Source organism: Nanorana parkeri, unplaced genomic scaffold (assembly GCF_000935625.1).
Source record: "Nanorana parkeri isolate BGI_ZX_2015 unplaced genomic scaffold, ASM93562v1 scaffold102, whole genome shotgun sequence".
In the NCBI taxonomy this organism is placed as follows: Eukaryota; Metazoa; Chordata; class Amphibia; order Anura; family Dicroglossidae; genus Nanorana; species Nanorana parkeri.
Genome location: NW_017306370.1, coordinates 223,065 through 238,267, shown reverse-complemented (window position 1 = coordinate 238,267; position 15,203 = coordinate 223,065). Strand labels below are relative to the sequence as shown.

The following is a 15,203-nucleotide window of genomic DNA, read 5'->3' as shown; positions in this document are numbered from 1 at the left end:
CCATTTTGTAGGGCTCCGGCAGTGCTCATCCTGTTCCTCCTTGCACAAAGGAGCAAATACCGGTCCTGCTGATGGGTTAAGGGCCTTCTACGGCCCAGTCCAGCTCTTCTAGAGTAACTGCCTGTGTCCTGGAATCTCCTCCATGCGCTTAAAACTGGGAGACACCGCAAACCTTCTGGCAATGGCACATATTGATGTGCCATCCTGGAGGAGTTGGCATGCCTGTTCAACCTCTATAGGGTCCAGATATCGCCTCATGCTACCAGTAGTGACACGGACTCTAGCCAAATGCAAAACTAGTGAAAAACAGTCAGAAAAAGATGAGTAGGGAAAAAATATCAGTGGCCTCCATCTGTAAAACCATTCCGGTTTTCGAGGTTGTCTCATTGTTGCCCATCTAGTGCACCTGTTTCATTAACACCAAAGAAGCTGAAACTGATTAACAACCGCATCTTCCTTTTTAGACCCTTTTTTAGTATTTAAAAACTCTTTTTCCTTAAAAACTCTTTTTCCTTTTTTAACTGACCTGATCCATATCCCAGGAGTTTAATTGACTTGATGCTATACTCTGATTAAAAAGTGTTCCTTTCATTTTTTTTGAGCAGTGTATTTGAATGAACACTTTTGTGCCTGGAGTTCAGCTTTCAAATGACCCTGCCTGAGCTACAAAAGTAGGCTGCCTCTTCTGAATACGTGTGACAGATAAACTTTGAAATGTAAATATAATTAGAGGTATTATTTTAGATCCTTTTCATTATTAAGCTTTCCAAATACCAATTCACAATCACAGCAGTCAGACACATGTACACCTGGAGGGATTCAAAAATCTGCGATATGGGATGTGACATTAAAAGAATGTCTTCACGCTGTTCTCCTTTGTTATGTGCTGGTTTAAACTACTGAGAATCAGAACACCTTTACAGCTGCTAATAACAGCTAGAGAAGCAGACATTATCATTTTCCTCCTGCTTTTACACGTTGCCGTCAACAAAAGATGTGTCCCGTTAAGCAATTAAAGGTTATCGAAGTGAACTCTATCAAGTAACATGAAGTTATTTTGGTGTACATGTAACAACTTCTTATCTTAGTCTCACAGGCGATAGCTGGGGATCAGATCACTGTTTTTATTGCTGCTTTTTTAACAATTGCTGCTTGCATTTAAAATGACATTTTAAGTGTTTAATGCATGGGGGGGGGGTGGGGGCAGGTATTTATTTTACAGCCTTTTACTTCTTATTTTTCTGACTTCCACTTTGCTAGCAATTATTTTTCTGTGTTTATATTCAAATTGTGCAAAATGAAAAACTGATTTTTTAATTTGTTTTAATGAAGGAAGATTGGTGCACTCCAAAGACGTGCTGGAAGGTTAATTGGCTCCTGTCTAAATTGGGGCTGAATGTGTGTGCAATAGATTCAGAAGTGTAACTGGAAACCTCAGGGTGCAAGAAACCATGAACGGCCTCCCCAGGGAGGCCACAGCAGTACTGGGGCTGGGCCTTCTTCCTTTCCGGGGTCCCTCAAGTGGAGGAATGCCAGGGCCTTGCACTGGTTGCACGGTTGGTTGGTCAAAGCGTGAGAAGGAGCAGTGGGACTAGACTGTGGATAAGTGATGTTTTTTTTTTACACGGGTTGGTTAAAGAATAAAGTAGAACTGAAGTCAAAACTTTGTTTTTAGTTTTGGATAGAGTATGGGAGGATAATAGCCCCTGTCAGTTTTATTTGATATGCCTGTCCCATTGGCCACATTTCCCTGCACTTCCTCTCAAAAAGCCACAGCAAGAAGTGCGAGGAAATCCCTCCGAAGTGAGAGGAAATCCCTGGTTGTCAGCAGGGTTACCAGAACTAGTGTCCCCATTGGAAGATTTTTCATCTATTCCTGTTCTGATAACAACCCAAAATTTTGGATTTTCTTTTACGTTTAGTGATAACTGACACTAGGACAAATAGAGAGGGTGACTCTCCCTAACAGGGACAGAGAAAGCGATAAAAATCTTATGGTCCAATGTGACACTCAGGTGAGTATCAGTATGTTTTGGGAAACATCTAGAAGCCAAAAAAGAGAGCGTCTAATATCATCACAAAATTGCTATGGGATTTGGCCAGTTCTGTCCGTTGGGCGGGTTAAATTGCTCAGAAAATGGGTCCAGGTATTATAGACAACTGGTAAACAGACAGGATTTGGGGGGGGATACATCAGCATGTTTGTAGTTAGTTTTATTATATTGAGCCGGCCAAAAGTTAGATTTCAGTCTGTAAATCAACAAAATAGAAACATTTCTGTGTAACCGGGTCAGTATTATTATTATTATTATTATTATTATACAGGATTTATATAGCGCCAGCAGTTTGCGCAGCACTTTACAATATAGGGCAGACATTACAATCACAATACAAATCAAGACAAGATGGTAAGGATGTTACTTCCCTCTTCTCAATTACAGTGCAAGGTGTTAGTCATAAGTGCACATTGTTTGTCCTTCATGTAAATCAGCTTGCATGAGATACAGTGGCAGTTTCTAGGATTTATCTGTGCTTGGTTTTCTTGTTTTGAATCTTCCTCGTTTTAAACAATATCTACAATATAAAATGAATGAGAGGCATTTCTAAGAGCAGACCAACATATGTGGTGAAGACGGTGCCACAACCATGGCCTTGCTCATCTTATGACTTGGCTGATAAGATTTACATCACTGTAAATCTTAAAAATGCATTTACGTACCTTAACTATATACAAAAATGTATTTTATTTGTATATCACTGAGCTGTAGATCCTCAAATTATCTCTGAATTGGTGCTGACACTGTCCTTCCTTCTGGAGGGTGACTACGTTTGTTCCCCATGATCCCTGTGTGTGTTATAAAGTAGCCACCGCTCCAAGCTCACTCCCATGATGGACTACAATCTCATGTTTAGTTTCCTAATTTTTACTGAGATTGTAGTCCAGTCCACAAAAGTAGCTACCCTCCAGAAGGAAGGCCAGTGTCAGCACCAATTCAGAGATGACTTGAGGATCTACAGCCGAGTGATACACAAATAAGATACATTTTTGTATATAGTTAAGGTACTTAAATGCATTTTTAAGATTTACAGTGATGTACAAATAAGGTACAGTATTGTTAATAGTTAAGGTACTTGAATGCATTTTTAAAAGAAACTATGGCCCAACCATTGCTATGTTCTCTTCCGTGTCACAGGAGGGCATGTACTAATGTCCTCCTGTGACCCAAAACTCAGCATATAGCGGGCGATTGCCCTGTATGTTTACTGAGACTCAGTGAGGTCTCATGAAAAATGCCTTTTTCTTGAGTTTGTGTTGGATTCTATTGGATTAGACTTCTACATGATTCCCATTAAGCTTTCATGATGAGCCTAATTGCACCATCTCATCTACTCAACATACAGGCACTGTCAATGCTCTAGAATATTTGTGATGGCACTATTTACTCTTAGCCATTTTCCTTCTATCTCTCACTTATTTGTCTTGTCACAGAAATGTGTGGTAATTCATATCTTCACAGCGGTTAAATATGCAATGTACCATGCTCATTGCGGCTAAGAAAGATGTTTCAAGCAATCAGCCTCCCAGCTGTCACACTCCCAGCATTTCCCTTTCTCTAGCCATTGTCTGCAAACTGCGCTCCGGCTTCAGATGACGCGTTTTGAGCCTAATAAACAAAGAGATGTTTTCCCAATTAAGACTCTGTGAAATAAAATAGCTTTCAAAGAATTCACAAGCCTTTGTTGCAAGAGAGAAAAAAATTTATAAAACCAAAATTTCGATCCTTTTTTTTTATTTTGTTGTTGTTCTTTAGAGACTTTGTTGTGTTTTGAATAAATCTACTTGAATCGGAGCCCCTACTGATTGTTCGTATTTGATGTGAGCGTATCTTTCCTTGCTTTGTTCAGACTGTCTTTGACGTGATGGAATCTTCCCTCCTTCATTCTATCGGCACATTGCATGACTTTTAAATAGCGCACTCAGTAGGGAGAGCGATTTAATGTGCGTGCTACCTTATCCTCAATGCCTAAAATAACAAAGGCTTTAATGATCGGGTTGTGAGAAACAAGAATTCTTTAAGTCATTTTACATTTTGATTTATGGAAATTGAACAAGGAAAATAGCAGTATCTAACCTCACCATTATATAGTCCTTTTTTTTTTTGGTATTGAATGTTAAAAAAAAAGCGATTGGAGGCCGTACTTAAACTGAAAGGTTGGAAAAAAACATTTTGTTTCATTTGGACAAAAGAAGAAAGGGATTTAATTTTTTGGGACTTTATAAGTCATGACTGCTATATAAAACATGTTTCAATTCAAAATCAATGATGATTTTTTTCATCATCAAGGGGCTGATTTATAAAACATTCACCCAACCATAAACTGAGGAAATGCTGTTCGCACAACATTTTGGCCACTAGGTGGAGCCGAGGAGCGTAGGAATTATGCTCCTCAGCTCCATCTAGTGGGGGAATATCGTGCAAATGGCAATTTTCCAGCGTGTGGCTGGGAGAACGATTGAAAAATCACCCCCTTAATGTTGAATAATCTTTGTAGCAATATCTGTTGAGTGTATAAATGAATGATTCCATAAACATTTGCTACTCTAAAAGGGCAAATTCAGTGCCCCACACAGACAGTCTGATGACACAATCTGCTCTATGATGACTAATCATGTTACATTCTGACTGTATATTCTCCTTTTAGACTTACCACAGCTCCGTAATTTGAGGACCTACCTAGCTAACCCAATAAATTATATTAAAGTCACATTTTTTAAAATCTATTTCAAATGCTGATGAAATTGCTTACAATTGATGCTTCTCATCGATGCTTAAAATGTAAGTTTCCTGCTGAATCAGTTGGTCAACTGAGCACTGGCCCTGATGTCCTGTTTTAGGGTGACTTCTTTCCCTTGTAGAGTTCTATGGAGCCACCCTTGTGTGTGCTATTAAGCTATGTGTGTCTCCACAAACATACAGGAGTAGCAAAAAATGCCACCAGCACACCAATAAGTAATTCAGCAAAAGCCCATTTAATGACACATTGACATTCAGTTACAACTGCAGGTTTACTTTTGTTCTGGTAAGGAGTGCAGCTGGTTATCTATTTCCACAAACATACAGGCACGGCAAGGCAAGGCATCCCTCACAGCTCCCCTTCCTCTTTCCTCCCTTCTCCAAGCTAGTAGATTAACAGTTGATGGAGTCTCCTCTGTCCCTTGTGATCATGTACTGGATAGGAGGTTCAGGTTAGCTGAGCTTTAAGAGTTCAATAATTCTTTATATTTGTATCTAGTCCAGTACATGTATGCAGTAAATAGCTAAATCTTAAAGCTGAACTCCAAGCAAACAGCCATATACACTGATGAAATACATAAATGGTAACTGTGTTATCTGACAGAGGATTTGTGTTTCTGTCCACTCTGAGATCTACACAGCTCTGCCACACAGTGCAAACCTTATGGCAGGGCAGGAGACCTGATTTTTCTCTGCTGCTTGTAAGGAACACTTACAGGTTGTGTCCCTACCCCAGTCTCTGATTGGACAGTGAAAAAGGAAGCAGCACACTGATGAGCTTATCTTTCTATCACTCTGCCCCCTTCTCCTATCAGCATGTTTCTTGCAGTACTACTGATTTACTTTGTGTGCTGTGTTTCCCTCCACTTGCCTGAGTTCTGCTGTACAGGTGATTGCAGGCAGATACCAAGTCAAGTTAGGTACTTATTTGCATTTAAATAATATGTTTAACGATGTATTAATAAAAATACAGCTTTATTAATATGTGTATTTTATATTTACCTTGAGTTTATCATTAAATTCACCACCTTTGTTATAGTCCAAATGTACAATCTCCTTTAGATCTGTCAATAATGTTTGTAGAATAGGAACTTGCAGGTATGGTGATCTAAAGGTGTTTGGACAATGCAGTCTCAGCTTTAAGGGCACTGATAATACAAAGAAATTAGTTAAAATTAATTTTAAAAATATAGATAGATATATAGAGAGATAATGAAGACACTAACCATACTTTAGTTGATGTAAGGTATGGCAAGGATGCCATATTGAGTGCAAGGGGCTTCCTATAATAGGACTCTATAGGCCGGGCCAGATTTACTCTCTCTGCTGCCCCAAGGACAGGTTCCTCAATGAGCCTCCTTCTCTGCCAACCCCCCCCCACCACCACACACACACAACAGGGATGCATGCAAGTCTCTCCAGGGCTGTGTGCGGGTCTCACGATGACTGTGTGCGGTCTCTATGGTGGGCTGTGCGGCCTCTATGGTGTGCTCTGCAGGGTTTATGGGGGGCTCTGCAGGATCCCTTTCCCTGTACACATGTGCTGCTTGGGTCAAATTTGTCATCTATCTGCAGGCTCCTATGTATTTCCCCTTACCCATGAAAGCCACGGTGTCGGATTTCTGGGTGTCCACCCGGTGGTGCTCAAACAGCAATTGCACCATCTTGCTGTGCCCATTGTGAATGGCGATGATGAACAGAGTGGAGCACTGCCCGCCATGCAAGATTCCTGAACCAAGCCCTCTGCCGCCTTATATATGTACGCTGACAGCCCCTCCAGTGCCATTCCCGGGACAACTGCTGCAGGACGTCTGCAGGTACCCACTTCCTGTCAGCTCTTTCGGAAACAGTAGGCAGCACTAGCATTCCAGGTGGACTTCGACTAACCTAAGCCCCCCCCTCCACTGGGCAAGTCTCGCAGCTGTCTGTGTCTTGTGGGGAATCCGCCCTGTCTATGGGGATGTTAGATATATCATCCGCCCAACATACACAGACTGAATGCCATTCACACTGTATTCTCACCACTAGATGGACCTGATGAGCAAAGGAATTTTCTATGCTCTTTTTGGCCAGCGTATGTCAGGGCAGATGATTTATCAATAATTTCTTATCAGTTTCTGTGCAAGCTTTTGGGAGAGGTTGTAAACCGCTAACATGATCACTTGGATGGTAATTCTGCTGTACATTCTATTGTATATGATAAAGACTGTTGCCATAGTTCCAAGAAAGAGACATTGCCATTTTTTAGGCCGATATAGACATTTATGACTTGCTGCCAGTTGAAATGGAAATATAATTTTTAAGAATGTTAAATTACAAAACAGCTTGTGTAGCCAGTGTATATATCAGTGTTAAAAGAAGCTGGAATTTTCCTATAAATTCTAATATTTTCTGCTCTGAACTTTTGCTATGCATACAAAATAGACCCTTCTAACCTCTTGCAGGAGTGATGTAAAAACTGCCGCATTAACATTCGAAACGGTTTTCAGCCCTGCATTGTAAAAGTTAATATATTTTAGTTAAAATATCATCTCGCTTCTCTCTATGCGTTATTGATTTCCCCCAGCTTGAATCAGCAAAGTCTTCCATGGCCTTCACACTAAATAAAGCCTTTGGCCAGAATGTTTATGAGTACTTTTAGCTGTATATATAAAGACAATTCATAAGCATGTGTAGACATCTTTACAATGCAATAAACACATTACTGAGAGTGCAAGAGACCTATAAATATCTACGCTCTTATTGAACGTTGCGGCCAAAAGTAATGACCTGAATATTTTAGGGTGATGCTGGTCAACTGGGAAATGCAAAAGTAAAGCACGATCACAATATTTTAGAGGTCAGAACCTACCTAAGCACATAGGACATCAGCAGAAGGTGAGAGGTTTCACAGTCTCAGCAAGAAGTGGAAAAGCCCTTAAAGTACAGAAAAGTCATACCACACAATAGTCATAATACTAAACATGCCTTGTACTTGAAATCCTAAAAAAAAAAACCTCTGTAAACACCTTTAATTTTTTTTTTATTAGTGGTTACATGGGCCATAAGTCCCCTCTTCTCTGCCCTGCTCTGCGAGAGCTGTGTGGGAAGACTCAAAGCAACCTTCAGTGGCCTGGAGCTGCTGTTCCTCAAGGTATGAAGGGCTGGTCCAGTGAATATATCAATGTTAGATTGCTGCATGTCAGCAGCAATCTGATTGCAGGGCCACAGGCACGCTGTGTATAGGCACGGCTGTCCTGTAGCTCCCAAGTGGGAAACAAAGATGCAAACTGACCATGCAAGGACGGATCTGCTTCCTTGGATAATGAGGTCAGAAACGTTTTAGTTTTATTATTTATTCTTATCTATGTCCTTGTTAGAGGGATTCACTCTCTATATTTGTTCTGATGACCACTGTCATTTCTAATGAAAGTGATGGAAAATCCAAATTTGAAGTTGTCATTGGAAAATAAATAGAGGGAAATATTGCAATGGAAACACTTGTTCTGGTGACAACTATCCAAAAAATGACATTCCTTTCACTTTGAAGAGATTTTTTCTTACGTGCTTTTGGGTCTACAGAGCAGAAAATAAAATATCCCCATTGGGATATAGATGGCCAGAAGATAAGTGACCAAGGATTTTAAACCATTCACTACTCTATCTAAAATAAAATAAAAATGCTTTGGCTTTAGATATACTTTGAGTGGTATAGTAGTCTCAATGGCAGGACTCTACATCTTTAGTAATGTCAGCCTTCGAAGGTTTATGGTTCTAGTGTATGGTTTAGTGAAGGTTTAGGAACTGAGCTTCATTAACAGTCAAATTTTTGGGGGTTAGATTGATATTTAGGTTCATCTTAAGTGGAAGGTTAAAGGGCTGAGTTATGTTAAGTGGTCTACAGCCAAACTTATAGACTTTAGAAGAGTTAATACTTATGCCAAATTTGTACTGCTGTTTGTAACTCCATTGGGAAGAGATCATATGACCTGCTACAGCAGGACAAGAAATAAGGGGAGTGGTTGTCACTGGAATACAAAGACACAGGCATGGGTATTTATGATCTGTCAGAGTTTCCCCCCACACTCCAAAGGCATGATGGCAGGTTAAATGGCTCCGGTCTAAATTGACCCTAGTTTGTGTGTATGTATGTATGTATGTATGTATGTATGTATGTATGTATGTATGTGAGGAACGGACCTTAGATTGTAAGCTTCTTGTGGGCAGAGACTAATGTGAGTCTATCTGTATGTAAAGTGCAGTGTACATTTCTGGAGCTATGTAAATGCCTATAATAAATAAATAAAGAGAAAATAAATAATAATGCCTGCTTTGTAATGGTGAGTCACTGTTTGTGCTTTGTAATGCACCATTCTCCATCATTGGTTAAGTCTGAAAAAAAGGAAAATCAACCTATATTTATCATACTCAGACTACGAAAAAATTAAGACTAAAAGGCTGCACTGTTCATTAGAGTCTTAGATTCCCCCCTGGGAATATGAAGTATATATAAGAGGTATTCGGCTTTTCATTGTGATTGGAGATTATTGCTACTGTTAACCATAAAATGCTGAAATTAAATGCTGGCTTTAAAAGAAAAGAACACTTACATGTTCCTAACTGTTGACAGCCCCGTTCCTACAATCTCATGGAGGAAAGTCAATGGGTTCATTCCGAGTAAAGCACGGCTAAGAAAATCGCAGGCAGTTCTGGAGATCCCAAATGTTCAGCTGGAAGATGCAGGGGCATATGAATGTAAAGCTGAAAACTCTAGGGGGAAAAATGCCTTCCGGGGACAACTGCAAGTGTATAGTAAGTGCAGCTTCCTGGAAATTCAATGTTTTCACAGTGATGCTTTACAAAATGTTACAGAATTTCCATGTAGAATGTTAATAATAGACCTAAAGTGTATGCAAACCCAGAACCTATTTTTCTGTAATTTGGCACCATGCTTTACTCTTTACAGTTATCTTATCCATCTTATCCATCTTATCTTTGCACAGTTTCTTTTCTGGAGATCTTTCCAGCAATATTGTTTCCTGTTTCAATTGGACAACCCAAAGCTGTTGGCTTCAAATTAGCAAAAGAGTTTTTAGGCTACTGTGTACACTCAGCTGGCCATTGGGCTGCTTTTCTGGTCTGCAGTAGGCATGTCCGGACTTGATGAGCAGCCCAATGGCCAGCTAAAGGAGTGCACACACCAGGCTGAAAACACTGTTGCTAACAGCATTGCCAGCTCGATGTGTGCACTTCTTCAGTTGGCTGCTAGGCTGCCTATCAGTTCTGCACATGCCCCCGGCAGACTTAAAAGGTAGCCCAACGACCAACTAAGGAAGTGCACATGGCTTTGTGGCAACTCTTTTGCTGATGGTAAGTTGTTAGTAGAGTGTCTGCACTCCTCCAGTTGGCCACTGGGCCGCCTATCACATCAGCATATTTTTCCTGCACTTACTGAAAATTGCCACTGCCACGAGAGCACTCATTATTAAAATGTTAGGGTTTTCAAGGATAACAAAAGCCTAAATTTAACAGTAAACATATCTTTATTAGTTACCATTTCAAAAGTTTTTAACATCTTCATATTGATGTAACACACATATGCATCAGCATGGTGGACAAGGTTTAGGGTGCATTCACACCAGAATTGGAACCAAAATGGAGGTATGTTTACTTGAGTTTGCATAGTTAGTTAACATCCATTGCGTTACGTTGTGGTTTTTTTTCTTTGATTTATATACTAAGCTATATAAGGTGTTGGTTCTGCCTTCTGTTGACATGCATTAGCAGTTTACACCAGTCTGTAGCATTGCTCTGGAGTAGCCTGCTCTACTTTTTTTTTCAGCAGAGAGCAGCATAACGCAAAGGGCTTGTGTTAACTGCTCCCATTCACACCCATTCATTTTCAGATGCCCTTGTATTGGAATCCGTTAAAAAATGGGTGCTAATGGATCTGGTGTGAATGGGGGCTCAATGCTGGCTTATAGGAATGTATGTGTACAGCCAACCCACTGTTCTGTGCTTAGAGGTCTCTTACCCATGTGCTTCCAGCAGAGTGACCAAGCTCTTGCCAACAGCTCCCGGTCATCATTTACTTTGGGAGGCAGTATGATGTTCTGCCCATTATGTGACCAATAACAGTTATTGATCACATGATGATCATCTTCACCTCCCATCGCTCAGAGCCCTCTAAAGGTGATTTGGTGATTTGGGTGAAGGTTCACTTTAATAGTTATAGGTTAATAGTGTGGCCAGAGATGTTGGTTTAGAAGCATTTCTAAAATCGCTACTTACACAGCACTTCATGCCTCCCAATCACCAGTCTCATAAACTGCTAGCTCTACTATGACACAAAGCCAAAGGAGGACATGGGAAAATGAGGAAAGCTAAAGGGCCTTGAGTTTCCCTAGAAAAGTGAGTGACGCAGAAGTCAACCAATAGTATATGAGGAAAAAGAAAAGTTGGGAAAACATGTTAATATTGTCAAAGCTGCTGTATACACTACTAAGGTGTTGTAGTGACACTTGGTCCATTGTCAAGCAACTGTACCTTCTATTCTGTCTGACGCAACAACAATGGAGGGAACATTGCGTGTTCCTAAATAGAAAGAAATCTATATTGTGACTCGGTACAGATGAGTATCCTGCAAAGCATTTCCTTTGCTTTGCGTTCTGTTACGTTTCAGTAAACTTGAACTGCAGGATTTGCAGTTACAATACTTCCCACTGTGTAACTGACATCATTAAGGGTGACAGCTCGGGAATCCCCTAAGATCGCCTATCCTGGGAATCATGGACACAGACAATGTAAATCTACTACTGATGGTTTTCTCCCCCCACGCACCTGGAAAATTAACCTTTAAGGTGACAATGACAATTCTAGTTCACATTGCAGCAGGCAGGAAGAGGTCCTTTTTACGTGTAAACAAATAAAAAAGTTAACTCATAGATACCTGCTGTCCTTAAAGAAGATGCAAACCTTAACTAAAGAACATTAAGCTTGCTTCTTCTCCTCCACTCCTTGTCTCCATAACATGAAAAGAGGTTATGTAGTGCAGCAGGGGGGAACCTAGGCATGGATGACAACAATGCATGCGATTTCAGTGGAGCAGAGGCAGGGTTGTCAACCCACTACTGTAAGTTAGGAACTCGTTGAACTTCTGACAATATCAAAAGGGTTTTTTGTGCTTGCAGTGTTTTTAAAGAGACAAATGTGCATGCATTCTAAAATGGGAATTTGGGTAAATGTGCATACATTACAAAGATGTACTACTTTTTCTTTGTCTTGCCCAGACCTACACTTTAAATTGTATGCAAACCTCAGATCTGTTTTTCAGTATGTTTGGAGTCATGTTTTACTGTATACAGTTTTCTTAAGCGAAAACATATTTTATAGTCAGTTGCAAAGCTTCTTACCTAAAGATTTGTTAGGATAAAGTGTATGTATATGTGCTTTAAAGTGTATGGTAAACCCACTCACTAAAATACCATATAAGCTTTAACATAATCATGTGATTTCAAAAGACATTTTCTATCATTCTAAATTTACAAAATTCTTTAAAATAATACCTGGTGATCCTGCCATGAAGTTACTTGTTCAAGCACTTCCTGTTGCAGGGTGACAGTGCTAAGCGCCTACCTTGCGAATTGCAGCGGCATTGTACCACTGCCATGTGTGCTTTTTTGGTTGAACTTTGGACTGCCTATTATGTCTATTAGGTAGGCAGCCCAATGGGCAACTGAAGGACCTCGGAGGAGAGGCTGACCAGTGCTGTCACTTGCAGGATCTCCAGGTAAGAAACTTTGCAACAGTTTCCCCCAAAAAACAATTTGCCTAAACCTAATGTTTAGTTATATTTTGTTGAAGATACAGCACATACAGGGACATAATATACCTCTAACAAAATGCATTCTACTTCCTGCTGGGGACTGTAAAAATAAAATCGCTCTTCAGTGGTGCCGAATCCTCCTCACAGCAGTGCACTTCTGGCACTGCAAGGGTTAATGTCTCGTCTGTAACGAGGAAGGATCAGCATCACTCAATTTCCCCTTTCGCCCCCCTTGCCCATTCACATTTATATTGTAAAGCGCTGTGCAAACTATTGGCGCTATATAAATCCTGTATAATAATTCACAAATCTCCTAATATTAGGCATACTGTGAATGGACAAGGGGCAAATGAATTACAAGATCACCTCCTCTATTCACAGAAAGCCTTGCATTCTGTGAAAATAATACTACTAGTTTTGTAAATGGGCAATGGGGGTAGAAGGAAAGCGTAAGCAGCACTGATTATTTACTGTTACAGAAAAAGCAGTTAACCAATGGGGTGCCGGAAGTTTACTGCTGTGAGGAGGATCCGGCATCACTGAAGGAAGGAGTTTTACACTAACCAGCGGTTAGTGGGACAAGCTTAATTATGCTGTATCACAAAAAAACTGTTTAATTAAACTTCAGCTTTATGAAAATTACATAAAGTTGAAGCATGATGCCAGACGTACTGAAAACAGATTTAAAGTTTTCATACACTGTAAATCATCGCTGGGTTATTCCCCCTCTACCCATCCCATAGCAGTTTGTTCTGTATTTTGTGATAACAGTTCCACTTTAAATGGGGTTTGCAAACAATATGGCCATGGTCAGTCTGCATCTGCACTAGCCATGCTTTTTAGGCAGTCCTGACATTGCACTGAAATTCATTGTGGCTGTTTAGTAGAAGCCAGCTGTATAAATGTATAAGGGTAGACACATAAGGATTACATACCTTTGGGGACAAGATCTCCAGGATAGACAGGGTCACTGATCACTTCCACTTAAGACTTACATAATTTAGAAGAGTGAATTAAAATACCAATGGAAATATTAACACACAAGGGCGTCCCTGTACGCAAGACCTTTAAATGAAGTACAGTGCCTTCTGGATGTGTGGCTAAGAACATAAAACAAAAGCCAAGCTTAGCCGGGGACTGAGAGTGTGACTCCTTTATTATTCAGCAAGATTGATGCACGGCATTGCATCTGGAGCAGATGATAGACTGCAAATAAGCTCAGGGTCAGTTAGGTGAGTGAAGGGCATATACCACGGTCATCGTAACAATAAATTTCCATACGGATTACTGTTGGCCTACCACCACTCTTGTATTGTTTAAAATGTACTTTAAGGGGAACGCCACTGATTTTTTTTTAATCTTATTTTTGTATGTGAAGGGGTTAGAGGCTCTGTTAGATTTTGAATCATTTATTTATTAATTCATTTATATTTTTATAGCACCTTTCTCACTGGGGACAAAAGCACTTATCAGATGTGTGTTGAGGCAGCCACCTTGGACACGCTCAGTAGAGCATCATACTAGGGTCAATTTTTAGACAGGAGCTATTGAATTTACCAGCATGTCATTGAAGTGTGGGAGGAAACTGGAGTTCTTGGAGGAAGCCCGTGCAAGCACAGGGAGGACATGCAAACTCCATGCCGATAGTGTTGATAGGTATGCTATCTGTGTTTCCTTTGTCTGGATTTCTCCAGAACAAAGAGATCTCTCTGTGAGAAGGACAGCAATAAAAACCTGAGAATATTACAAACTATTCTATTCTACAAGAAAAAAAATGAAAATTGAAAATGTTTATCTTCTATCCTAGTGACCACAGCTACTAGGGTAGGTAGTAAGTGTATATGTCCCCACATGGCAAAATTGTATAGCCAGAGCCATCTCTATAATGAGGCAGCCTAAATTTGTTGCCTCGGGTCACATGGGGTGGGGGGGGGCAGCAGGCATGGTGGCAGAGTGTGCATGCCACCCCCTTTCGAGGCAGAGATTCCCAGGTTGGTAAGAACCAGGCAGGGAGATGTGTAAGGGCCATACACACATCTACACCCAGCTCTTAGCAACCTAGAATGCTCTGGTTGGTGTCCCGCCCAGATTTTGGCAACCAGTGACGTCACCGGTTGCCAGGATCTGGGCAGCATGCCGGACAGAGCGTTCCAGGTTGCTAAGAACCTGCAGAAGCCCAGAATTCAGTTTTAATTGCAATGAAAGATTTCATATTTGTGAAGTTGCGAATGGGAAACATATAGGGCAACACACTTCTGCCAACAAGTTTTACTAAGAAAGTAGGTTAGGTCACCAACATGTCCTGATTTTTGCAGAAATGAAAACTCAGAATTTTGCTCTTCCTTACTCTCCACTCAGTATACATTGCCTAATTGGTTACCATGAGGCACACTGGCTTAGTGGTTAGTAGACATGTGCAATTCGTTTCGTTCCGAATCGAAATTCGGACGAATTTTCGGAGATTCGGATGCATCCGAATTCCGAAATACAGCTAAAATGAATGCAAACGAATCCGAATTCCCGATTTCCAGAAATTCGTTAGCGGTGGTCCGGTCAAAATTTTGTTTATTGGACGAAATTTCGTTAGCAGCAAAGTGACATTA

At 40.5% G+C, this 15,203-nt stretch overlaps 1 protein-coding gene across 1 annotated transcript in view; it reads left to right on the top strand.

Moving 5' to 3' along the window:
* The window catches only part of CNTN5 (contactin 5), a gene marked incomplete at its 3' end in the record, with an annotated part of 543,955 nt that overhangs the window by 306,097 nt on the left and 222,655 nt on the right, over positions 1–15,203 (top strand). Inside the window, exon 8 of the mRNA XM_018552938.1 lies at positions 9,372–9,587. Coding sequence (XP_018408440.1) covers positions 9,372–9,587 — 216 coding nt within the window. The remainder of the gene's footprint in view (positions 1–9,371; positions 9,588–15,203) is intronic.